Source organism: Euprymna scolopes, chromosome 15 (genome assembly GCF_053919585.1).
Source record: "Euprymna scolopes isolate OS-2025 chromosome 15, ASM5391958v1, whole genome shotgun sequence".
In the NCBI taxonomy this organism is placed as follows: domain Eukaryota; kingdom Metazoa; phylum Mollusca; class Cephalopoda; order Sepiida; family Sepiolidae; genus Euprymna; species Euprymna scolopes.
The window spans coordinates 1,094,412-1,121,450 of NC_136496.1; the positions used below are offsets into that span (position 1 = coordinate 1,094,412).

The following is a 27,039-nucleotide window of genomic DNA, read 5'->3' on the forward strand; positions in this document are numbered from 1 at the left end:
AGAATGGATGAAAGTCCGTCAGATTAGTAGACGTAGAGCAGGCGAGGTAGCAGGGTTGATTGGACGGGAACGCCAAGGAAAATATGGGATGAAGTAATAAGCATGGATTTGAGAGAGAAGGATAAATAAACACCTGGGAAGAAATAGATCAGTTTGGAAGTCAATTTCTAAATATACACTATTAAACTGATGATGGTGATGATGGTGATGGTGGTGATGATGATAGTAGTAATGATAGTGATGATGGTGATGGTGATGATGATGATGGTGATGATGATGCTGGTGATGATGATAATGATGATGATGATGTGATGGTGGTGGTGATGATGATGATGGTGATGATGATGATGATGATTCCAACAACAATTTATTTTACGCACTTGTTTCTCTCCAGATTTCTGGCCCCGTCGTTTCCAAATGAGCAAGTCTGTTGGCGAGATTATCAAACTGATCAGTCCAGACAGAATTTTCAAGCGACTCGGCGTAACGTCTCGCCTATAAAAGAAACAGGCCCATACTGAAGCCGCATCAATACAATTGATGCAATTTAACAACAAAAATTAAATTTCAAACGTAAACAACCCATCAAACGATGAACGTCTTTCAGAAATGCAACGATGCATTGTACAATGAACCAAATAAAATTTTTTTTTTTTCTTTTAATAAATGGAAGAATCATTTCCATCAATACATCTATATGTGTTATTTTGAGTGACTGTTGTTTAATTGTTATGACCTTCCATTTTTTGTAATAAATAATTTTACCAAGAATTCTTCATAAGTTCTGGTTTTTTCTTCGATTATAGTTAAAGGAACTCAAGTTATATATATATATATATATAAATATATATAAATATAACACAGAAATTACATAATTGTCGATGCAATAATTTATTTCAACCTTATGGTATTTAAAGCAGAAAATTGCAATATTAATCGCCCCCAATTCGATAGGACGTATATAGTTTCGGTTAATATATACTTTTATTCACTCCATACACAAAAGTACTTTCATGCACGCATAAATAAATAAATAAAATAATTATATTTTACAGTTTTGTGTTGATTTGTATTAAATCTAATAATGTCTAGTGGTAGCATTTGATCTTTTTGACTTAACTCAGTTTAATAACTAATGTATTATCTGCAGAGAAAAATTATTTTCTTAAAGCTATCTCATTTATTTATAAGTAATTTGGATAAAACAGGTACTTCGGGAAAAAGTACACCCAACTTAGATTTCGGACAACAAATCATCAAGTAGTTATTATTGAGTATATACCGGACAGCACTATAATTGCCAGTGGGGTGGGGTGGGAGGGTTTATCGTAAATAATCTAGTGGTGTTATATTTGGTGTCTTTACCATTATAGAATTATCTGTTCGTCGGATCTGGAGTTATTGGTTATTTTAAATTTACATTTACGTCTACATCTGGCCATCAGTTCATCTTGTTTGTTTAGGAGATTATTGTGTTCGTACTTCAGGATTCTTATTTTTTCCTCGAGGCATAAACTGCATCTCTGCCTAAAGCCGTTTGGAACATCCGAATAACATAGGATTGACCATGAAATCAGTTCTCATTTTTTAATAACCACCATTGTTTAGCTAACTCGGTTTTGTTCTTAAGTTGTGGGTGTGTGTATGTGTGTTGCGTGTGTGTGTGTGCATCTGTGGTTACATCGAGCTGCCGTTTATAAGTGTCATAATATTATTTTTATTTTTTTTTTTGTTGTTGTTGTTTTCTTTTAAAAAATCCCTCCCACCCTCTCTATAAAATGTATTAAGTGGATTGCTACTACCACTCCCTCTGGTTTTTTGACGGTCGAGGCCCGATTTTTTCTTTCTTTCTTTCAGTATCAAAAATGTAATTGTCTAGTTTAGATGCTTGAAAATACCATAAGGTTGAAATAAATTATTGCATCGACAATTATGTAATTTCCGTGTTATATTTTTATGTTATTGCTCTGTTTACCACATTGAGCTCTCATACCCGATTTATTCCATTATAACACTATATATATAACATTATATATATATATTTTCATAAGTTTTGGTTTCGCTTTCAATTCAAGCTGATGCACCCAAATCATATGGATATATTTTTTATTTTTGAAATCACAACTTTAAAATATATAAGAATCGATAGAACATTAACTCTATAATAATATATACGAAATCTGCATGAATTAAAATATCATATTTAAGTGTATATTTGACAAATGGGCTATGCCAGGCATACCTGCTAGCTTAGATAAATATTTTTGCAGTTTTAACAAAAGAGCTACAATAATATCAGGGCATCTCCATTTCTGCTGAACATCCACAGAATGCCAACATCAATATATTACATATGAAAAAGTCCGCTGTGGAATTTCCACAGGTCTCGCTAGTTTGGATTATTATTGAATGTTAAAAAAGTTACAATTTAACAAAATTATAGGATTTTAAATTCATTCTAATCATGAGTTTTATTTTTATGATGTTTCAGCCAATGTATCTTCCGACCTTCTTCAGGTGCATCATTTTGAACGTGGATATCTGGCATTGTTCCAAATTCCTCCCATATAAAAACAAAAACAACATAAAGAAAAATCTGTACATTTCCATGGCAGAAAAATATTGTACATCAAAAATCGCATAAATTGTTTTTTTATAAAGAAAACCATTTTTAAGCAAATTTGAGTTTGTCCAATGTATCCCTCTCCCCATGTTAAGAATGACTTTCTAAAATTGTGCAAGTTTGAATTACTTAGTTATCTCCCTTTCTCATTTCTGAATGTTTTAAAGACTGCATCACAAAATTGTTGTTTAGCTATAAAATTTGATTTTCTTTTTAAAAAATAAAACTATTTGATTAATTTACGTGAATTTTGGAATATGATATTTTAAATTCTTTTTTCATATCTGTACAACTGCAATTTTCACCTGTGCCTCATACTGTATAAGCACCAAAGTATTTTCTCAGTTTTTATATGTCATTTATTGTTCTTATAGATTATTATTGATTGGATTTCTTATTTCAAGAATTATTTACTGTTTGTAGATATTTTTGTTTTTCAGTGTTGCATTTTGACTCCCATTTTGCAAAGATTTTTTTGGCATATCATTTTTTTATTTTAATTAAATCATCAGTTTACAATATACTTTTTTTTTCATGGGCCTTAATTATTACATTCTGTGTTTTGACTAGTTTTTTTTTTTTTTTTTTTTACACAGTGATCACCACTTATCAAGGCCTGGAAGCTACTCAGGGATAAGGGTTATTGCAAGTACATTACGTTAGTGTGGAGATTTGATGAAGTGTTTACTTAAGGGGGCGGTTCATTAGGAATTTGTTAACATTGGACTTGAAGACATCCAAGTTGTAGTCAGGTGGGAAGCAGGCAGACAGAACAGAGTTCCACAGGCGTGCAGTTCTAAGAAAGAAGCTTTGTTCATGGAATCCGCGTTTTGATTTAGGCACAGATATAGCGTGGGGGAAATTTTTCATAGTGGATTCAGCTAGACGGGTGTTTTTCGTGAAAGATTGGCGAGGGTGGACCAGAGATTGGAGTTCAGACGAGCACCTGCCATGGAAATAACGGTAAAACTTTTATCTCTATGGACCCTTTTTTTCACATCATGTATGTGTGTTTTTTTATGCTCCAAGATTCGCTACACTCCCTGTGTGAGGAGCTCCAAGTCTCTGGTAGCAATTAACAATCCATATTATAACGATACTATATCAAACGGGTATGTATAATCAAACATACCTTCATCCACTGTTCCTTTTTTTCAAGCAGTTGATAATTCGCTTGAACGTTCTATAATGGAAGGAAACACCATTATGCTAGGATTCTATTTTATACAAGTTCATTTTCACTTTTCTCAGAATTTGTCAACATCTCTAGATTTCTAAATCTTCTAAAATGTGCCTATTGGAGTTTCCACAGATGTAAAAATAGTCCCAATTGTGAGTCGGATCCCCGCTAAATTAACTGCTTTTCCGATCTGGGAAAATCTGGATTGTTGTTTCTGTTCGTGTTACTTTTTCCATCAAAATATTTTTTGTTATTCTGTAACTATTCTAACCAGCTTTAACACTATTTTGTTTAATCTATTTTGTTTAATCTGTTTTGTTTTGTTTAATCTACTTTGTTTAAAACTATTTTATTTTGTTTAATCTACATTCCATAGTCGTTTGCTGTTGTAATTTCTTTTGTGTTAAATATTTGTTTCAAATGTTTATTTTCATAAACTTGTTTGACATTCTGTTTCCAAAAATATTTGCTATTTCAGTAACATTGTACTTTAGTTCGATCATCCATTGATACTTGCAGTTTCATGGAAACACTAGAAATCCAACCTGTAGGCCTAAACGACTATCCTGTGGGGCCAAAATATATAAAACTTATTTAAAAAAACAAAAATACAGAAAAATCTTAATGATCTACGTACTTGTTATGGTACAAAGTTGTCATATTCCAAAACTTACATAAGTTGATCAAGCAGTTTTTTTTTTTAATCAAGAAAATCAAATTTTATGAGAAAATGATGTGGCGTGGGGACACACACACACAGTTTTAAATTTCAAGCTGACAACTCAATTCGATTACAGAAATTTTGTTTAGATGAAAAATAATTTAAAATTTTAAAACACTAAAAATCATAAAATTTAATTTTCTTAATTAAAAAATACTACTTGATTAATTTATGTCAATTTTGGAATATGACATCTTCATTCCGTGACACATAAATCATAAAGATTTTTCTGTAGTTTTTGTTTTGTTATAAATAAGTGCAATAGTAAATAACCAATTTTTATTTAAATTTACAAATGCAACACATTAAAGAAAAATGCTGATATTTCCAATACTCATTTTTTTTAATTTCTCATGTGAATTTCAACCAATTAAAATTAATGGACTTTGTGTCTTGGAATAATCAAACCTCTAGTTCCACAAGAATGCGAATGTCGAAAAGATAAACATTGACTTCTTTTGGAGTAAAGGCTTAAAAAAATGGGGGGGGGGGGTAAGCTGACTTACCTATTTTAGGAATAATGGACTAACCCAGGGACTATAATATAATTATATCTAATACATTATTGAGTAGTGATTCATGGCAGTGATGGCTCCAGAATCATGATGTATACTTTTGTAACATAGTTTTATTAATTCACTACCAGTGTTGTTTTTATTATTATCGGCCTTCAAAGCTACAAACATATCTGATAATTGTAGGAGCAGTAGAAACAGTTTGGAAAAATCTGAAGAAAAAAGATCATAGAACGTAATTCAATGGTTAACATCAGAGTGTTGTACCAAGTATCAACTAAAATAAAACTATTTCAGGAATAACAGACATGCCCATCGACTATAAATATATTTACATCAAACATGTTATTGGGTAACAATTTGTGGCATTTTTTTTTTAGGGGGGGGGGTATTACATTTTCACCGATAATAAGGCACAGTGCCACTTTGATATAGGGGACTGTTGTAGATTTTCCAGAAATCACAAGTTCCTAATTTCTGTTCTTCAATGCGTTTTCTAGTGGTTTCAACATACTCTCTCTCAGCTGTCGCTACTTCTTTGTTATAATTACTTCTAGCTTCTTTAAACATGGGTTGGAACAATTATATTGAAAACATTGCCAGGGCCACTGCGAAAAAGGTAGGCTCTCTCTACCGTGCTAGAAAACTACTGACACCTGAAAGTATCCTGTACCTCTATAAGGCCACCATTCGCCCATGTATGGAGTATTGTTGTCACATTTGGGCAGGTGCATCTGCTACTAGTCTCTCACTCCTAGACAAGGTTAAAAAAAGAGTCGCCAATCTGATAGGCCCTGAACTAGCATCTAAGCTTCAGCTTCTGTCCCATCAACGAAACGTTGCATCCCTCTGCCTATTCTATAAGTATTTTAATGGTGAATGCTCTGACAAACTGCAGACACTTGTGCCCCCACGATGTAGACACCCTCGACAAACCCGACAGGCAGCTAAATCCCACCCCCACACAGTAAAGATCCCTAGATGTAAAAGATCTTTCTACTCCAGTAGTTTCTTCCCCAGAACCGCTAGACTCTGGAATTCCATCCCAAGTTCCTGCTTCCCCAACTGTACTGACATGCAGAAGTTCAAGTGCAACGTGAACCGACATCTTGCTGCCTAAATCCCAACATAGTGCCCCAGTAGTTGCTGCCCCTGATAGTAGCCCCCTACACCAAAGTGGCAATGCGCCTTGTTTGGGGTGAAAATGTAATAAAAAAATTTAAAAAAAAAAAAAAAAACTTTTGTCTGTTTGTACTGGACTTATGCCTGATAAATCTGCAGTATGCATGCTGCCTTTGAGCAATGGCTGCTGCGCAAGTAGAAGTAAACCATTGGGGAGAGTGGGGTTTGCTATAAAACTTCCATGAGGGAACACGTGCTTCAATCACTGCTTTGAACCATTCAGTGATGTCATTGGCGCACTGTTTCGCAGGAAGAGAAAAGATATTTACCCATGGAGCATCTCTAATGTGATCTCTAATGGCATCTCAGTCAGCCTTATTGTAGTACCTTGTCGTTTTGAGCAATGGCTCTTCAACTTGGGGTTGAGAGTTTAGGGTGATGTCTATCATTATCACAGCATGATCAGCATTTCCTAGTGGGCAATGAGCATTTGTTACACAATCCTCAGGACCGCCCCCTTAAGTAAACACTTCAGCAAATCTCCACACTAACGTAATGTACTTGCAATAACCCTTATCCCTGAGTGGCTTCCGGGCCTTGATAAGTGGTGATCACTGTGTAAAAAAAAAAAAAATCTGTTGTCAGAAATAGTGTGGCTTGCTGATGCTGATGCTGACAATCTGAAAGACGGGAATGTTACTGTCTGCGGCAGGGAATGGAATATCGAAAAGTTATGTCAAGGAATGTGATATAGCTATGTTAGTTATGGCCTCAGAATCATGATGTGTATTTTGGAAGATACCTTTGCTAAAATAATTTTTTATTAACATTTGTTGAGAAAAAAAATGCTGACCTGGATTTATTTGTTTCTTTCGTCTTGTTTGTATGTAACGGGCACAGCAAAACTACAACAGTATTCAACATCACTTACTTGTTGGTTGTAATGGTTGGGGTCAGTCAATGCAACAGCAGGAACGGGGAAAAGTTCAACTCCAAGAAGTTTCAGCATATCAAATTTTTCCTATAAAATAACATACATTAGTTTCAGCATATCAAATTTTTCCTATAAAATAACATACATTAGTTTCAGCATATCAAATTTTTCCTATAAAATAACATACATTAGTTTCAGCATATCAAATTTTTCCTATAAAATAACATACATCAGTTTCAGCATATCAAATTTTTCCTATAAAATAAAGAAATGCTAAAAAATTAAGAAACAGATTTGGAATGGAATAAATCAGTTTAAAGTTAAAAAATCATTCAATAATCAGACGTTTTAACTGTTAAGAATGGGCAAAAGTTATAGCCCGTTGATTTAGAACGAATGCATTATACAAAATTGATTGTTGAATATGCTTAAATTTGTGCTCATTTTTGTATTAAATATGGATCCCTATTAATCCTTAAATGTGCACAAACAGATACCATAATACACAGTTCGCTGCACCTTTTCATAACAAAGGTGCATACAAATTTTCAGTCAGATCCACCCAGTAGTTTCCGATAAAAAGTGGAATGTAAATATAATCCTTCCAAATCCCTAACTGTGTATAGAACGGATACCATAAAACTTAGTTTGCTGCACTTTATCATAATAAAGATCCACACAAAATTTCAGTTAGTTCGGCCCAGTAGTTTACAAGAAAAAGTTGAACAAATAGAGAGAGACATACTAAGAGAAATGTACTCGTAACATATATTTTCGATATCTTGTAATTAAAAAAGAAATTACAAATTCAAAGAATCTCACTTGTGACTGAGTATTCGGCAAAAACAAAGCACATTTGTAACCGAGTGAAAGGCAGATATGGGCCAAACCAATTCCTGTGTTGCCTGCAGTCCCTTCAACCACAGTTCCACCCGGTTTAAGTAAACCTAAAAAGCAAAAATAATGCACAATCATTTTTTTTTTTTAATTTTTTTAAGAAAAATTCAAACGGCAAAAATTTACAAAAAACAAATTTTTTCACAAAATTTTCACAATCAATCCACGTTTTTGTAGTGGAGCTGATACGAACAATGAAGTGTTCACTGTCCCAACTGATAACAGTCAAGTGTTGATGGAGTAAATACAGGGATCTTTTGTCATTAGTAAGCAACAGAGCGTTACCAGTGTTGACTAAGCAAAGAGTCTATCAAGCATGTATATAGAATGTGATGTATAGAAATGAAACCAGACTAGTGAGGGTTGAGGACATGCGTTGCATGGAAAGAAATAATGAGAATGGACATGCAATGTAGTCTTAAAAACAAGCATAGATTTGATGACATTAGTTGATTAATTCTGTATAGTAAAGGGAGACATGCAGAAAAGAGAAATCGGGTTCGTAGATGTCGAATAGTTGAGGTGACAAGGTCAGTTGGCTGGAGAAAACAAAGAAAAACATGGAAGTGATAAGAATGCATTTGAAAGAAAGAAGGATAAATTAAGACCTGGACAGAGATAGGTCAAGTTGGAAGTCAACTTCTAAAAAAAAGAACAGGTGTTAAACTGATGATGACGAGGAGGAGTTTTATTTTACAAGATAAATTGACAAAAAAGAGTTACCTTTCTTTTCTGCATCTTTGATTAGATAGAGGGCAGCACGGTCTTTGACAGACCCTCCACCATTGCAAAATTCAACCTTGGCTAAAATATTGCATCCTGTTTTTGTTTAAAAAAGAAAAGGAACATGTAAATATTTGCATATGTAAATCCACATATCTTGTCAAACTCGGAAATCTTTCTCTTAAACTTTGGAATCTGCATGGCATTTCAAACGGAACTTGTTATTTAATCCACAGGGGTAGCATGCTCTCGTTCCATCAGCCATGGCCTGGTTGAAGTCTTAAGTAATTCACAATTGTATTTTTTTTATATCGCCCACAATGAGGATTGAACTTTCAACCTCTAGAAGAGTGTCACTTAGAATTGATTGGTTGGTTGGTTGTTTTGTTTTACGGCATATAAACCCTTTTCAGGTTATTTAATGCCGAATCTGGTGATTTTGAAGAACGATTTTTTTAATATAGTATATTTGTTTTTTAAGTCGTAATCTATTTAACCCATAGTTGGGACCCTAACAGGTGCTACCACTCCGGGTCAGAGTGGACCTGGGAGCAATGGCAATTAAAGGGTGGCTCCACACTTCCTAAGGCCTGCAAGCTGGGGCCCTCACCATCGGATATAGTTTTAGGTCATATCCAGGACCACTTAGAATTGAATTTTACCAAATACTTTATCTGCAGACAATTCGAGTTTAAATTTTGAAAGTCTTAAATTTATTTTTGTTTTTAGATGTGCAATCTTACTACTTATAACTATCAATACTATTAATCAGATTTATATGGACGTGTACAAGCTATGCTACACAGGCATAACAATGTTTCATTCTCAAGTTATTAATAACCAAGATCTCCTTAAACAAGAAAATCTGTCTTTTCACTGTTTAATATACTTTTTTTATTATTTTTTTTTTTTTTTTTTTTTTTTTTTTACAAAGGCATCACCACATTATCAAGGCCCAGAGGCCACTCAAGGATAAGGGTTAAAGAGTGTACAGTAGAAGTTGGTCAATATAGTAATCATTAGTAATGAAAATTTGGTAAATTTAATAACTTATATGGAACGGCTCATCAAGAACTTATTTACTTTAGACTTGAACAAAACCATATTGTAGTCAGCCGGAAAGCAGGAAAACGGAATTCGAAGGTAAACAGTTATATTTGGTCACTACAAACAGCCATCTGTTTCAATCAATGAGACGTCGTTAGGCGACTCAGAACCATTCGACGCTATAGAAAAAAACGAAAAAACTAAATAATAAAAAATATTTTGCTCTTGTTATCGAGCACTATCAAACAACCTCGTTGTATTCATTAATACCTACTTTTGAACATCTCAAGCCTGAATTTTTGACGTATGAGGTTCCAACAACTTATTGTTTCAGTACATTTATGCTTCATCCTCAGATGATATTTAAGTCCTGCAAGAAACTTACAAACGAGTCCACACGTAGTACAAGTGTGTGGAATTAGTAATGTGGTCGATGCTATGGCTGCTGACCGTTTAGCTTTTTCCCTTTTTTCCTGCAGATGATTTAAACTGTCAAAATGAAAACAGCAAAGACCCTCAAAAGTGATTTCCACTCGTTGTGATCCGAAATGTCGCTCTCAACACTGTTGTGTACGATACCAATTGAAGACAAACTGCTCTTTAATTTGTCTTTGTACTTCAGTAATGATCGCCCCACATTCCTTTTCCCCTCCATCCAACATTAGAAATTTTGGTATCCTGTCATCAGACATTCTCAGGACATGACCAGCAGAATGACTCAATTCCAGAAATATTGCACTTTGTAAAAAGGTCAGCGTTGGATACTTTGTCTCGAAGATTAATGCCACACATTGAGTGTAGACAGCTTTTATGAAATATATCCAATTGGTGAATATGATATCTGTATGGTTTGTTATAGAGTTTTTTATATAAAATAAAAAATGCATTGCTTTTTAGCCTTTCAAACTTATTCATTTATATACTCAATTCTTAATCTATATATATATATATATATATATATATATAGTAATTTATAAAATATATATGGCGATTAAGCTACACTGAATATTTCGTGTATATATATATATATATATATACACACACACACACATAAGTCCAGTTCAAACAGATAGAAGTACATAGAAGCCAGAAATAACTGTAAGAAAGAAATAGCGACAGCTAAGAAGGAATTTACTGAAACCACCCAAAAGTGCATCAAAGCACAGAAATTAGGAACCCGAGACTTCTGGAAAATCTACAGCAGTGTAGTAAATAATGGGCTATCAAAAATTCCCCCACTATCCAACAATCATGAGGTTGTTTGCTCAGCAACTGAGAAGGCTAACTTGCTTGCCAGACGGTTTGCTTCCAACTTCACACTGGACTCTGCTAACCACCCTCTCCCTGACTTTCCTTTGCAGACAGATGCCACACTAGATGATCTGAAAATCACCCCTGCTCAGATGCATGCTATCATAAGAAAGCTTGACACTGCAAAAGCACGTGGACCTGATCTCATCCCGGCTGTGCTATTAAAAAAGTGCACCGCCGAAGTAGCTCCAGTTCTCTCCAAACTTTACAACAAATGCCTTAATGAATCTTGCTTTCCTGTCTGTTGGAAAACTGCTTCTGTAGTGCCAGTTTTCAAGAATTCTGGCGAAAGAACTGACCCAGTAAATTATCACCCCATTAGCCTCCTCCCACTTTTCACCAAAATATTTGAGACCATAATTAACCAAGCTCTAGTCCATCACCTTACAGATGCTAAACTTCTGACTGACCAACAATATGGATTTACACAAGCCTGTTCCACAGCAGACATCCTAACTATAATCTCAGAACATATATATCAGTCACTGGACAAAGTGAGGGAGGGTCTAAGGCTTTTGACAGGGTATGGCATGAGGGTCTTCTCAAGAAAATCAGATCCTACGGCATCACTGGAAGAATACATAAAATAATTAGATCCTTCTTGGATAAGAGAAAAATCCAGGTTGTCTTTGACAGTCGTACATCTAAACAATATGATATAAATGTGGGAGTGCCTCAGGGGTCTATCCTTGGACCTCTGATATTCTTTAAAATGACCTCCCTGACAAAATTGTCTGTGAGATGGGTATGTATGCTGACGACACCACACTCTATAACAGACACAACGGGAAAACAAATGAACACATATCTAAAGAAATGGCAGAAACACTAGAGGATGACCTCCGATCCGTAGTGGAATGGGGACAAAAATGGATGGTCACCTTCAGTGCTGCCAAGACTAAACTTGTTTCCTTCAATAATTACAAGAACCCTTCCCTACCGCCAATAACAATGGCTAATGACTCTTTATCTGAAAGTACATCTTTTAAACTCCTTGGCTTAACGTTCACAGGAAACATGAGTTGGAACAATTACATTGAGAACATTGCCAGGGCCGCTGCGAAGAAGGTGGGTTCTCTCTAACATGCTAGAAAGCTACTAACGCCTGAAAGTATCCTATACCTCTATAAGGCCACTATTCGCCCATGTATGGAGTATTGTTGTCATATTTGGGCTGGTGCATCTACCACTAGTCTCTCGCTCCTAGACAAGGTTCAAAAGAGAGTTGCCAATCTGATAGGTCCTGAACTGTCATCTAAACTTCAGCCTCTGTCCCATCGACAAAATGTTGCATCCCTCTACTTGTTCTACAAGTACTTTAACAGAGAATGCTCTGACAAACTGCAAGCACTTGTGCCCGTATGACGTAAATACCCCCGACAAACCCGACAAGCAGCTAAATCCCACCCCTTCATAGTAGAGATCCCTAGATGCAAGAGAGCCTTCTACTCCAGTAGTTTCTTCCTCAGAACAGCTAGGGTCCCTGCTTCCCCGACTGCACTGACATGCAGAAGTTCAAGTGCAACATGAACCGACATCTTGCTGCCCAACTTCCTACACAGTACCCCTGATGCTTATGTCCCCGATAGTAGCCCCGTACAACAAAGTGGCAATGTGCCTTGTTTGGGATGAATATGTAATAAAATATTTAAAAAAAAAATATATATATATATATGTGTGTGTGTGTGTGTGTGTGTGCGTGAGAATGATACTCAAGATGAGATTAGTAGTCCAAATAATCTAAATTATCAATCCTCATCTCAAAAATTCAGAAACAATTAAAAAGCTTTATTCTCTTTTATTATGCATAAGAATTTCTTCTGCCAAATAACACTTTCTTTTCTCCTAAACTTAAAACAAAACAAAAAACTTACGTGTTTCTTCACTCACTTTTTCCAGCCTTACCAATGGCGTCCTTTGCAAAAGCAAGAAATGAAAGAAAAAGTTTTAAAGACAAAAGAAAAACATTAACGTCTAATAAAACTTCATACAAAACTATGATATCAGGTAAAATTATTTTATCCAAACAGAGCAGTTTTATGCCAATTTTATGTTCCCATACAAAGATTAACATCAAGATATAATGATACTAAACCTTACATCAAGAATCCTTAATCCAATTTTGATCAAAATCCATGACATGATTTTGTTTCTAGAAAATGTTTACAATTTAAGGAGTCTCAAAAAAAAAATATTGAGGTGCTTCTTCATTATAATAATGAAATTCGAAAATCAAAATATTGAATTTCAAAAATATTCACTTAGGGATGTTGGCAACCTTCACGTGGTCCCTTCCATAAGCACCCAATATCCTTCTAGAAAGAATTCTTAATAGCATCCTGTACCTCTACAAGGCCACCATTTGCCCATGTATGGAGTATTGGTGTCACACTTGGGCTGGTGTATCTGCTACTAGTCTCTCACTTCTAAACAGGGTTCAAAAGAGAATCGCCAACCTGATAGATTCCGAACTGTCAGCTAGGTGTCAACCTCTGTACCATTGATGAAATGTTGCATCCTTCTGCCTGTTTTACAAGTATTTTAATGGTAGGTGCTTCGACGTACTACAAACCCTTGTACTCCCTCTATGTAAATAACCTCAACAAACCCGAGAAGCAGCAAAATCCCACCCCTACACAGTAAAGATCTCCAGATTCCAGAAAGCTTTCTACTCTAATAGTTTCTTCCCCAGAACTGCTAGACTTTAGAATTCCATTTCGAATTCCTGCTTCCCTGATTGTACTGACATGCAGAAGTTCAAGTGTAATGCAAACAGAAATCTTGCTACTCAACTCCCTATATATTCCTGCAATTTATGTCCCAATGCCAATAAAACCATGACCACCAACACCACTACCACCAGTTCAATGTCTCTTTTACATACTAGCATGTGTTGGATGGCTTAAGAAATCAGCTTCAACCTTCAAACTAAATAAACTTTCACTGAAATTATTGTATATATCTATATTTATGAACAATAAAATTTTTCAACTATTTGGGGAAATACTAAGTAGGATGGTCTCTCAAGTAAATATCGTATTGTGGTGAACTCTTTCTAGTTAAGAGTAGGATAGACATTTTTTTTAGTAATTGTGACCAAAGACGACACGTGACACCCACGGGTCGCAAATGTTATAAATAAAATATTTCATTTTTATCAATATACAAAGTGCCTTAAATAAGTTTCCAGGCTTTTTTTGTACATACATTTAAAATTGAAAATTCAGTTGTTGTTGTACATCTTATGAGACGACTGACCAGTTTTTATGATTTCAGGTTCAACAGCAATTGTGTCATAGCTGGTGCATTTCAAAAATGCAATCTGGACGTGAGTACATTTTAGAAGTCAATATGTAATAAAATTCTATTTTAAACTTGGAAAAAATGCCATAGAAACGTATGGAATGCTTCAGACTGCTTTTGGACCATCTTGCATAAATATAGCACCAGTTTTTGAGTGGCATAAGAGATTCACGGAAGGCAGGGATTCTGTGAGGGACGATGAGAGGAGTGGGAGGAGTAAGGAAATCAGAACATCAGAGTTGATTGACCAAATAAAGAATTTCATGAATAAGGACTGTCGTGTGTCTATAGAGACAATAAGTGCACAGTTTGATGTCAGTGTGGGAACTGTACACACAATTATTCGCAAGGAACTGAAGATGCGGAAGATTTGTGCAAAGTTTGTTCTAAAAATGCTCAGAGAAGATCAGAAAGAAAGACGACATGGGCATTAAGACAGTTCCTCACCATCCTTATAGTCCAGACCTTTCTCCCTTTGACTTTGGTTAATCAATAAGCTCAAGAAAAACCTTAGAGGAATTTGAATGATGAACTCTCAGGTAGGGTGTTATTAACCCATGGCAATCCGTGGTTGAGAAGGTTTCTTATAATTGTTAAAGAAATGAAGCTTAGTTTTTTTTTATCAAAATTCTGGGTCATGTAGTTTTAGAATATATATGGTTTAGTGATGGGACGATTCCAATGTTTTTCCTGATTCCAATACAATTACAATTGTAATTACAGATCCTGTTCTAACTTCCCAATTTTGATACAATTACAGATTCTAATTCTTTTAAAAATCTAAATAGAAAATTGTTTTTGTTTTGGAGGGGGGGGGCTTGCCATAAAATCCATAAAATGTAAAAATCCACTTTTGGTAGTTTCAAATCAATTAATAATTATCATTCCAACATTAATACAAATCATGGAAAATCACGTTTGAAACAAAAAACAAACAAATAAAATGAGTAAAAATAAACGTTTTTGGCATTGTAAATATATACAACTTTTTTCGAATCAGATTCTAATACCGATTCCAATACCTCAAAAAGTTCTGATTTTTTATGACAATCTATTTCGGGAAGTTTGTGGATAACCAATACAACTTTATATGTAGATTAGTTTTTTCAAGAAATTTATTTAACTGTCGTCATTTGGCCACCATCTTGGATCTATAAATTACAATGGCCACCAAATTGTTACTTTATGAACAGATTACTATCCTATAAAAAAAAAAAATAATAAAATTCACTTACTGACCAACCATTCCAGTGAAACCATATCGGATCTAAAGAAAAATAAAAATAAAAAGTTAAAAACAATCGCATTTGCAAGTGATTTTTTTTTTTTTTTAAGAGGTGACTAAAAATGATAAAAGACTTATCTTTTGGCAATTGTGGGGTTTTTTTTTCACCAATAGTTTTCCAAAGCTCATTACCGAGTGAAAAAAATGCCTTTAAAATTTTTTTTTTTTTTTTATAATAAAACAAAGTCAAATTATTTAAACAATAAAATTTAATAGAACAATAAACTTTTAAAAAAAAAAAAAAAATGAAGACACTTAAAAAAGAAAACATCTAAAGAAATTTAAATATTTATACATTCAAGTCTCGGCATGAAATTCAGTGTATATTTAGAATTACACTTATTTTTTTAAAAAATACAGGAAAATCTTTGTTGATGTACATACTCGTTACGGAATGAAGATGTGTGTTGTAGTAGGGGTTTATATTTAAAAGAGATGACAGGGAGTTTATATTGGGGCACATATATAATCGGACTCATGTAATACAGACATAACGATAGTGATGATGAGGGAGAGAAGACATTTATATTACAGTTCTTTTAACACATATTAGAGGAGAAGGACATACTCCACTTATGATGGTGGCGGGGAGGACACATAATACTTGGAAGGGTTTACACAATGTTCATTATATAAGATGATAAACACATTTACCTTTTTCGTGACGAAGGATGACACAAGACAACAGTTACAAATAATGATGACTTCTTTATTCATCTGATTGACCAGTCGATGAACATCAGAAATTCACTTGTATCTACATAGTCTAAATGTTCTCCCTCAGCTTCCAAGGGATTGCTGACCAACTGACTGGCTCTCTTGCTGACTGACTTCTCCTCAACTCGACTCTTCTCACTCTAACCCTTAGATCCTATATTGAGAATCTTCGTTTGTCTATGACATCAGAAGTGTGTTTTTCAAACGTGACTAATTTTCATGTGGCTTTACATATGTTTGTCCAACACACTTTTAACAACAAAAGATCCTCAATTCTAAACTAACCTATTTTTAAACGATATAATTTAATTTGCATTGTTCATTCTTTTACTGACATATTTAATATTCAGATTTTCCTACGTTCTTGGCCTTCGGGCCAAGATCAAAGTGTAGTATCTTTTCTTCAGATGCTGCACTTCAATTTCTTATTCTTTCTCAGTGGAGGAGCAATTCTTCACGACTGAGACAATTTTTGCTCCTTTTCTCCACGTTAAAAATTGACCCTGGTGTCTAACTCTGTCTCGTGAGAAGGCATTGTAAATAGGAACAATAGACTTAATTTCTAACATACCATTTCTTAACTTTGCCTACAAGGGTTCGATTCTAGGCTTATCCTAATCTAATTTTTACTTATCTAATATTCTTCTAATTTTCATGGAAAGGGGACAGCCCTTTCTTGTAACAGAAGTCATATTCCAAAAATCATATGGGTTTGGCTAATAACTTTTCTATTTGGCTAGTAAACGAAAATATTTAGTTGTCAAAGGTCAACTAAAGATAATTTATCTAAAGAGACTTGTAGGTGTATTATTATACAAAGTATATTTAACACAGACATACAGTTGGAAAAGTAGAAAGTGGATCTTCTCACATTTTTTTTTATTTTGTCCTTTAATCTTCACATTCCATGAGCGATGTTTCTGGCATTGCTTACACAGCTACGTTTTTTTTTTTTTTTTTGCAAGCCCAAGATTTTGCCCAAATTCTAAAAACTGACAAAATGTAACAAACCAGTAGGATTTGAAACTGCCTTCAAAACTTGACATTCCACGCCAACCCTGGTGACTCACTTTACTTCTTTCTTCCTTTTATTTTTTGATCATTGCTCATGTTGAACTTTTTGGCTTTTCACACTTACATGTCTCACTATGGTCAGATAGACTTATGTCTAGCTTTAAACACTCACATATTACATTTCACATTTCACTAAAACTGAAGATGTTATCATAGTAAAGATTTCAAAGCAATGCATTTAACAACGTTTTTCCAAAATTATATGATTTTTGCATATTTGAATAAGGACAGGAGTCCCCCCACCCCAGTACCAAAGCCAACAGAGTCGATACCATTTCTAAAATAGGCTTTTCCCTGTTACCTTTGCTGGTCCTGTGCAGTTCTAGGCGGTTCATTCTCCCAGGCTTTACCTTCTCTCACTAAGAAGCATTTCTACTGGAAATTCTGTCCAGGCATACTTTGCAGGCCAGAGTGGTTCTCCTTGGGAGTGCCGGCTCGTCAATATCACTTCCAAACCCTTATGTCACATTTTTCTGCTAATAAAGGGAGATAAATAAAACCTTTGTATTGTTTTTTTGCTTTTTTTGTTCGTTTTCTGCATTTTTTCTTTTATATTGCTTGCACTTTATGTTGAACTCGTCTGACTACTATTAAGCTTTTTACATTTACCTGCCACTGTCGCACATATGTTCTACTAGAGAAAGATACATTTATGTTTTGCAATGAACAGCCACACTTGGATAACATACTCACCACACACAAAATTAATAGATTTGTTTTTTTGTATTTTTTTACAACGGAGTCACCACTTATCAAGGCCCGGGGGCCATTCGAGGATAAAGGTTAATGAGTGTACAGCAGTGAATGGGAAAATGTTGTAGGAATCGTTGGTAGTGGAAATTTGATAAATTGGATTACTTAAGGGAATGGCTCATCAAGATCTTGTTCATGCTGGACTTGAAGATGACCATATTGTAGTCAGTTGGAATAATAGAACGATATACTTTTCTTTTTTTAAACGAAACTTATTTAAAAAGAAAACATCTGAAGAAATTTAAATACGCGTTCAAGTCTCAGAATAAAATTCAGTGTATATTTAGAATTACACTTTTTTTCTTTTTTTTTTAAATAAAGCAAAATCTTGGATGTACATACTCATTACGGAACGAAGAGGTCATATTTCAAAAATCACATGGGTTTGGCTAATAACTTTTCTATATGGCTAGTAAACGAAAATATTTAGTCAAAGGTTAACTAAAGATAAATTTATCTGTAGAGCGCAGTATTATAAATATATATTTTTGTGGAGATATGATTTTTTTTTCCGATTATATTTCACTTTTTATTTATACCAATCCTTTAATTCATGAAGTTCAATGTAATTACAGAGTATATAAAAATAAATGACAAAAGTCTATATTCCAAATTTCAAGATGTTGACCATCTTACAATTTATTTCTTCAAGTACGTTGACATGCACAGTTCTTGGCAGCACCTGTATGTTTTTATTATTTCAACCTCGGGGATTTTGCTTAAATCATTACAAGTTGTTTCAATCGACAAGACAATAAAATTATCCCACCGATTATGATTTAAGCAAAATCCCCGAGGTTGAAATAATAAAAAGATATTTAGCTCTACTAATGTATTGAGCACTTTCCCCTGTTTTTTAGCAAATATACCTCCTTATATATATATATATGTATATATATATATATATATATATATATATATATATATATATAAAATAAAAATTACAATTAAATTTACCAAAATGATCCAAGATGCCGCATTTTGCTAATTCCTACACTCTGAAGAGAAGGAAAGTATTTCTTCAAAACTCTGCGGATTAAGGACTATCCATTTATCTAGTGTTTCCTTTTCAGATTAAATGCTTTTAACTCATTTCAAATTGTTTTTTAACATATTTTATTAACTGTTTGTTCATATATATATATATATATATATATATATATATATATATATATATATATATATATATATATTATTCAATAGAGAATTAGCTATCTAATAATAAATATGAAAATCTGTATGAATTAAAATATATTTAAGCATATTTTACGACCGGGCAAGGCCAGTTGCCCCACCCCCACCCTCTCGTTTGTTAGAAAATAAGAATAAAAATGGTATTATGCCTATCAAGGTTTCGAGCAAGATAGGCATAGTCATTTATTTCTGGAAAACACAGGGAGTGTCTTTAGGATGGTTTAAGACAATAAAGTTACTGAAAATTATTATTATTGTTTGTATGTTTTATGGAAATCCCTCAACAAGGCATGAAGCCACTTGATGTAAGGAGCTAAAAAAAAAAAAAAATCAAAACATGGAATGTGAGGACTAAAGGACAAAATAAGGGAAGCAAGAGTTACAAGTAAATCCAAGATTCACTTTCTACTCGCTTATTTTGAGAGATGTCCGTTCATCTTACATCCTCTTCCAGATGGAGAGAGGTGGGCGATTCCTTGATCCTAAAAGTGGCAGAGTCTTGGCTATTGTTGAGACGACTAATTCTATTAACTCTGTTGGTCAAAGTGTATGGTCCTGTGTCCTGTTCAGTTCTAGTAGGCACCTCCTCCCAGGCTTTGCCTTCTCATCCTTTGAGAAGTGATAAGTTTATAATCGCCTGAGGCGCCCCTACTGAGTAATGATGATGGGGTTGGCCAGCCATTTTTGGCTGGTCAGAATGCTCTTCCTCTATGGCGCTGGCTTCTCAAATACCACTTTCTCGATCCTGTGTCACATCTCCCAACCATGTGGGAGATAAACATCCTGTACTGCCTCTGAGCTAATCGCTGATTGATATTTATGCAGAGAAGGTACTATGCTTTTTTTTATATATAGTATTATCAAGTCAAATTTAAGTTTTACGGTATCTCTTGTTTATTAAATTGTTAGGTGAAAGTACAGAATAGTTACAAAACGCTCTCCTCCCCATGCTAAGAATGGCTTTCTAAAATAACCTTATTTCAGCACGATACCTTCTCTGCATAAGTAAGTACCCACTGATAAATCTATCCTTGAACCGCATCTCTCCCCAAAGATTCCTCATTCAATCCCGGGCAATGCCGGGTAGCCTTGCTAATTGTCTATAAAATGAGGTCATTCATTCATCCAATACGTTTTTATTTATTTATTTTCAATATGGTGACAATAACTGAATAATACTTAATTTACACATAACCTCCTCTTAAATGACCTTCATCTTAACCTTCCTTGAAAATTAGGATTAATTAAAAAAAAGAAAGAAAGCAAAAATTTGTTGGTTTTTGTTTTTGACTTGTTAAAAACAAAACGAAACAAAACAAAACAAAAAGCAGAGAAGGAGAGTACATCCAATCGCTTCCACAAATAAAATAATAAGTTGTTTTTTTTGTTGTTTTTTTTTTTTTTTTTTGGCTTTTAACAAGAGAGAACAATGTCCCAGTTCTTTGCTTTTTATCTGTTGTTGATTTCTCTGTGGAATAGATTGCAACCCACAAAAAGTATCTTCTTTTTTACATTTACGGGATTTTCAGAATATGATTTTTGGGATTGTTTTACAATCCACAGAGATTTGAAAAAGTTGTAAAAAAAGTTCAAATATATGGCAAATAAATGTTAACAAAGACAAGTTACTCTTCTACCTACCTGGATAAGTTTTTAGTGGTTTTGCTCACTTTAAAACGTTTAATCGGTTCAAAAAACAGTATTTAGCGTTTATGTGAGAGCAAGAAAAATGACCGCATACTTGACTTGTAAAAAGTTTTGAAATGAGTTCAAACTAAAGAATTATACAAAATACTGTTAGAAACCTACCCAATATATGTCGATTTCATGGGGAAAGCTTCTTTCTTAGAACTGCAGTGCATGCCTATGGAATTGTTTTCCGTTTTCCTGCTTTCCAGCTGACTAAAATATGGTTGTCTTCAAGTCTAATGTAAACAAATTTTTGATGAGCCGCTCCATATAAGTTAACAAATTTACCAAATTTCCATTACTAACGATTTCTATATTGTTTAATTTCTACTGTACACTCTTTAACCCTTATCCTCGAGTGGCCTCTTGGTCTTGATAAGTGGTGATGTCTATGTAAAAAAAAAAAAAAAATGTCATGGGTTTCTAATAGTGTTTTGTGCAATTTTTTGAGTTTTAACTACTTTTTAAAACTTTGAATTTTACGAGTCAAGAGCGCTGCCATTTTTCTTGCTCTCACGTAAACCACTAAAAATTTCCCAGATAGGTAGAAGAGTAACTTATCTTGCCTTTGATAACATTTATTTGTTATGTATTTCAATTTTGACCACTTTTTCGAATCTCTGTGAATTGTAAAACAAACCAGACATTTTTTTGTTTCATGAAGGGTAAGAAAAGCATAAATATTTTTGTGTTTGTTCTTTTAAATATCTTGAATTTTAAATAGGTTGAATTCTAAATAGGTTGAATTCTGGACAAAAACCGAGTTTTTAATAAATTTGTAGCCAGATATCCTATACTAATTCATCTCCACTCTCCCCACAAAAATATACTTAGCATTACAAGCATATGCTGTATTTTCGTGGACATCAACAATATTACATACCTAATGTGCTTCAACAAGTCATATCTTTTTTATTTGTAGGTCAATTTTTAAAAGAATTACATTGATGGAAAGAGAATAGAATAAGCATTCCAATAATGTTAATTTATTTTTCTTTTATGTGTTCAATGTTTTTATGCTCCAAGTTAAAAATGAAAAACAGAAAAAAATGACGACAATAAAAAGGGAAACTGTTTTTTCAATGTTTACATTTCATACGTTACGTTTAGATACACATGCATGGGGTCAAATTTGATTGGATATGGCTGAAATTTTACAGGCTATATAAACAAAGAAGTCCATCTCTACTGGACTTTGATTTATATTTTTACGACCATAGGAGGCAAAGTTACGACCGAGCAAAGTTGACAAAGAATATTTCAAAATTGATCAGATAAATCGGCATATATCATTCATTTTCATATAGATAATGGTTTCAGAATTATTTTCATGTATAATATGTAAATATTTGATAATTATTAATTGTGCGGAAATTTCTTTAAAATGTTATCTTTTATAGAAATTCAAATCCGCTTAACGAGGAAAATGGCTAGCTATGTGCTAATGCAATGCACTACGTGTGTCAGAATTTTTGATACCCCTCACACAAAACTGCAAATAAAATATAAAAAACTCGTAATTTCTCAGTTTAAAGTGGGTTGTTTATTTTCTTTATGGAATATACTTCCAAAAGAAACTATTAAAGTTGTTTAAAAAATAATAGAAATATTATTTTTTATTTTTTAAAAAACAGTGTTTACAAAATGCTTACAAAGTGCCTGTGCGTGTGTTTATGCTCGCTATGTGCTAATGCACTGACCAGTGCTCAACTGACTAAAGTCAGCGCATTAACGAGTTTTGTTTGTATTCTCTTAAAAATAATAAACTTTTTTCTGCTTTTAAAACAAAAATTATTTTTAAGTTTTTCCAATTTAATTTCCAAACAATATTATTTAGTTGTTTTTAACGCTTCAAGTACTAAAAGTGGTAAACACAACAAAATGTACTAAGTACTGTAAGAAATTTCTTTCCTACACTCTCAATTTCCTCCCTGCAGTAGCAAATGAATTTTTTTTTTTTTTTTTTTTTTTTTTTTTACATTTTCACCCCAAACAAGGCAAATTGCCACTTTGGTGTAGGGGGCTACTATCAGGGGCAACAACTACTGGGGTACTATTTAGGGATTTGAGCAGCAAGATGTCGGTTCACGTTACACTTGAACTTCTGAACGTCAGTACTGTTGGGGAAGCAGGGACTTGGAATGGAATTCCAGAGTCTAGCGGTTCTGGGGAAGAAACTATTGGAGTAAAAAGATCTTTTAGGGATCTCTACAGTGTGGGGGTGGGATTTAGCAGCCTGTCGGGTTTGTCGAGGGTGCTCACGTCATGGGGGCACAAGTGATTGCAGTTCATCAGAGCATTCACCACTAAAATACTTGTAGAAAAGGCAGAGGGATGCAACATTTCGTCGATGGGACAGAGGCTGAAGCTTAGATGCCAGTTCAGGGCCTATCAGGTTTGCGACTCTCTTTTGAACCTTGTCAAGGAGCGAGAGATTAGTAGCAGATGCACCAGCCCAGATGTGGCAGCAATACTCCATACATGGGCGAATGGTGGCCTTATAGAGGTACAGGAATTCCACAAATAAAAGCCATACCTTTAAACTCAAAATTTATTCACAATGTAACAGCAATGAAAGTTCTTTGGTTCTGGTAAGTCTTTTTGCAAAATGGTGGCCTGATTTGCTACCATAGGCAGGAAGCCTTTAGTATGAATTCCTATTGTTGGAATGTTAGTTCATTGTTCCTTTGGAAGGATCCATGAAAATCATAGAGAACACGGCAGGAATGATGGTGCCTATAATCAGGCATAATATGAGCCCCTTGGGACTCAAGATAAAATAAGATAAGATCCAATAATCGGATGATAATATGAAAAAGAGTTTCTTGAATGTCATCCTGGATCTGAATATGTTCAGCAAATAAGTTGTCTCTGCTTGTAGAGATATGTGCTTCGTTCACCGACTATTTGGTGCCCATGAACGAATTGTCTTGTCTCCCTAGTGAGGGAACCACTGGTTTGAGTCTGTACAGTTTCGTGTTCTTTTTCAGACTGAAAAATAAACGCAGGGATACAAAAAAGGCGCCAAGTCAAATCACCTGACACATTCAAATTTAAACCAATGACAGATCGGCTACTAAACCTTGTAGGCGGCCTAAAAGAAAGATGGCGGTTGAATGTGGAAATTTCTCACACTACATGCGTTTTTGTTATCATGTTATTTATAACTTCTTACTTGTACTTAAGGTAAAATTGTGTTTTTGTGATCAAAAAACAAAAACAAATATATAACAAATAAAAAAGGTACTTGTGCATTTATGTTACCATGCTGAAATAATAATGTTATCATTTAGAAACCCATTCTTAACATGGGGAAGGAAGGGTGTTTTGTTAAGTATTCTGTACTTTCACCTAACAATGATGTTATATCCTGTTCAATGGTATATAATAATATGACAAAATATGCAGAGTGGAATGCGTAACAAAAAGAAGGTTTATTAGTACTTTGCAATAATACAAATACAAAATGGCTACTTGCTTTCAAAGTTAGATAAATGTGAATGAAGGTAAAGAAAAAGGAACTTAGCGGGTGAGAGCTAAACGCTCGTCCCTGGGAAGCTTGGTTAACCAGAGTACACTTGTAGAGTGTAAGATGCGAGACTGGTAGGACGCAAGGCTGGAAAGAAGACAAGACGCCCTACCTTAAAATGGTAGCTCTTTTATATACTGTTTCATATCCGGTTCGATACGTAGTTATGTCCCTTATAACACCTCCCCTGAAGCTGAAATCTTCCCGATTTTAGCTTTAATACCGCTTCCGTTTAGGATTAGGGCTTAAACGCCAAACCACTTTCCTTTTACATGTGCTTTTCCTTTTGGTCAGAGTTTCCTGCGGTAAAGAATTCTGTCCACCCTGTATGGTAGGCTCAGGGGAAACATTCATGGGTCCATGTATACACACCGGTTTTGGAATGTCAAATGTGTCACACAACGTTTCCATTGGGATTTCCTCTGTCTTTTCCGAAATTCTGGAACGGATTTGATTAATATGTCTTTTACAGACAAAACTTGGGCCTTGAATAGTATAGTTCCCAATTCTTTTCTTAATGATACCGTCCACCCAATGATTGTTCCCATTTTGAAAATTTTTAAAATAAACTTTATCTCCTGGAAACTAGCACTTTACATTAAAGTTTTCCTTTCTAGCAACTTTCTTTTTATCCGGTAGGAATCTATCGAAAATGGATCTAATTTTTCTAGAGAACATAAGTTCTGCAGGGAATGAATTTGCATCATTGTTTGGATTTGGGGTTACTTTGTAGATCGCTATAAATGTTTGTATTGTTCACTCATCTGTGTCAATGTTCATGTTTTTCTTTAATGCCCGCTTAAACGTGTCCACAAATTTCTCTGCTAACCCATTCGACCTAGGATGGTAAATAGGTGTCGTGATGTGTTGTATATCCAGTGAGTTGCAGAATTCTTTAAATTCGTAACCTGTGAATGCTGTACCATTGTCACTCACTATGGTCTTTGGCTGAAAATTTTGTCAAGTGCACTTGATGTTGGATGTCTGATCTTGAATATCTCCAGCCATTTGGAGAAAGAGTCCACTACAATTAAGTAAAAAAAAACATTTAGGGGTCCAGCATAATCAATATGCAGACGTGACCAGGGCAAGTCCGTCTTCGGCCAAAGGGTCATTTTTACTGGAGGATCTCAAGCTGCTAACTGACATCCTTTGCACGCTTTGACAGTTTTCCACCTCTTTATCAATACCAGGCCAATACACATAGCCCCTAATTAGGGAGTTCATCCTTGAAATGCCAGGATGACCTGTGTGAAATTCCTTTAGCATTCTTCTTCGTGATACCTGTGGAATTACTATTCTATCAGCATACATAAGTACATCTTCGCAAATGGAAAAAGGTGTAATTTGTCCTACCTTTTTATTTCTTTCCGTCCGTCCTACTTGATTTTTCATTTTCTTTATGAAACCGTCTTTTGCAGCTTCTCTTTTAATCTCTTCTAGAATTAATGGGAATTCACGCATCATATTGCACATTGAATTTGAGCATTGACTTTCATCTTTAAGAGCTGCAATTACCGTCTCTTCGAAACTTTAATTTCTTTTTGGAATCAACCTTGACAGTGCATCCGCATGTCCTAGCTTTTTTGATGACACATGCTCCATCTTAAACTGATAGTTTAAGAGAGTTACAGGTCATCGCTGTAGTCGATTTGCGGTATGCGTAGAGATGCCTTTCTTCGATCCAAATATCGTGATTAACAGTTTATGATCCATCTGTAATATGAAATTTCGTCCATGGAAAAAAACAGTTAAACTTTTTGACTCCAAATATTATCGAGAGAGCCTCCTTTTCAATCTAGCTGTAGTTTTTCTGGGCTGCAACCAAAGTTCTTGACGCATGAGTGATTGCTTTTGTTGTTCCATTCTCATACTTATGGAGTAATGCAGCACCAACTCTGTAATCACTGGTGTCCGTTGTTAGTACCATCTCCTTTTCTGGATTGAAATGCGCTAATGCCAGATCTGACAGTAGACATTTCTTAATTTTCTGGAAAGCAGATTCACATTCCTTTGTCCAATTCCATCTACTGCCTTTTTTTAGTAGCTCGTTAAGAGGAGTTCTCAAATTATGCACATTAGGGATGTATATCGCATAATATTGAACCAATCCCAAAAATGACTGTAGTTTTGGTACTGAATCTGGGGCAGGCATCTTTTCGATTGCTTTGGTCCGTTGTGAATCTGGCCTTCGTCCATCTTCGTCAATTATTTGATCCAGGTATTTGATCCTTTTCATGAAGAAATCGCATTTCTCCGGACTCAATCTGAAACCAAACACCTCCATTCTCTTAAGTACTTCTCTGGCGTGCTTCTTGTGCTCTTGCAAATTACTGCTCTTTATCAAGACATCGTCAAGGTATGCCATTGCAAATTCCAACCCTGCGAGCATCGTATCCATTATCTGTTGGAAGAGAGCAAG

The 27,039-nt window shown here is 34.5% G+C and overlaps 1 protein-coding gene across 3 annotated transcripts in view; it reads right to left on the reverse strand.

The window, feature by feature from the left end:
• Positions 1-27,039, reverse strand: part of LOC145293684 (uncharacterized) — a 47,857-nt gene that overhangs the window by 18,242 nt on the left and 2,576 nt on the right. For 2 of the 3 annotated variants that reach the window (XM_080140084.1, XM_080140082.1), the window contains exons 2-7: positions 15,612-15,643; positions 12,948-12,988; positions 8,716-8,811; positions 7,918-8,042; positions 7,093-7,182; positions 381-495 (exon numbers count right to left, since the gene is read on the reverse strand). In XM_080140084.1, the coding sequence (XP_079996210.1) occupies positions 381-495; positions 7,093-7,182; positions 7,918-8,042; positions 8,716-8,811; positions 12,948-12,988; positions 15,612-15,622 (478 nt within the window). In that variant the 5' untranslated portion in view covers positions 15,623-15,643. The remainder of the gene's footprint in view (positions 1-380; positions 496-7,092; positions 7,183-7,917; positions 8,043-8,715; positions 8,812-12,947; positions 12,989-15,611; positions 15,644-27,039) is intronic. The other variant, XM_080140083.1, reaches the window with a different exon arrangement.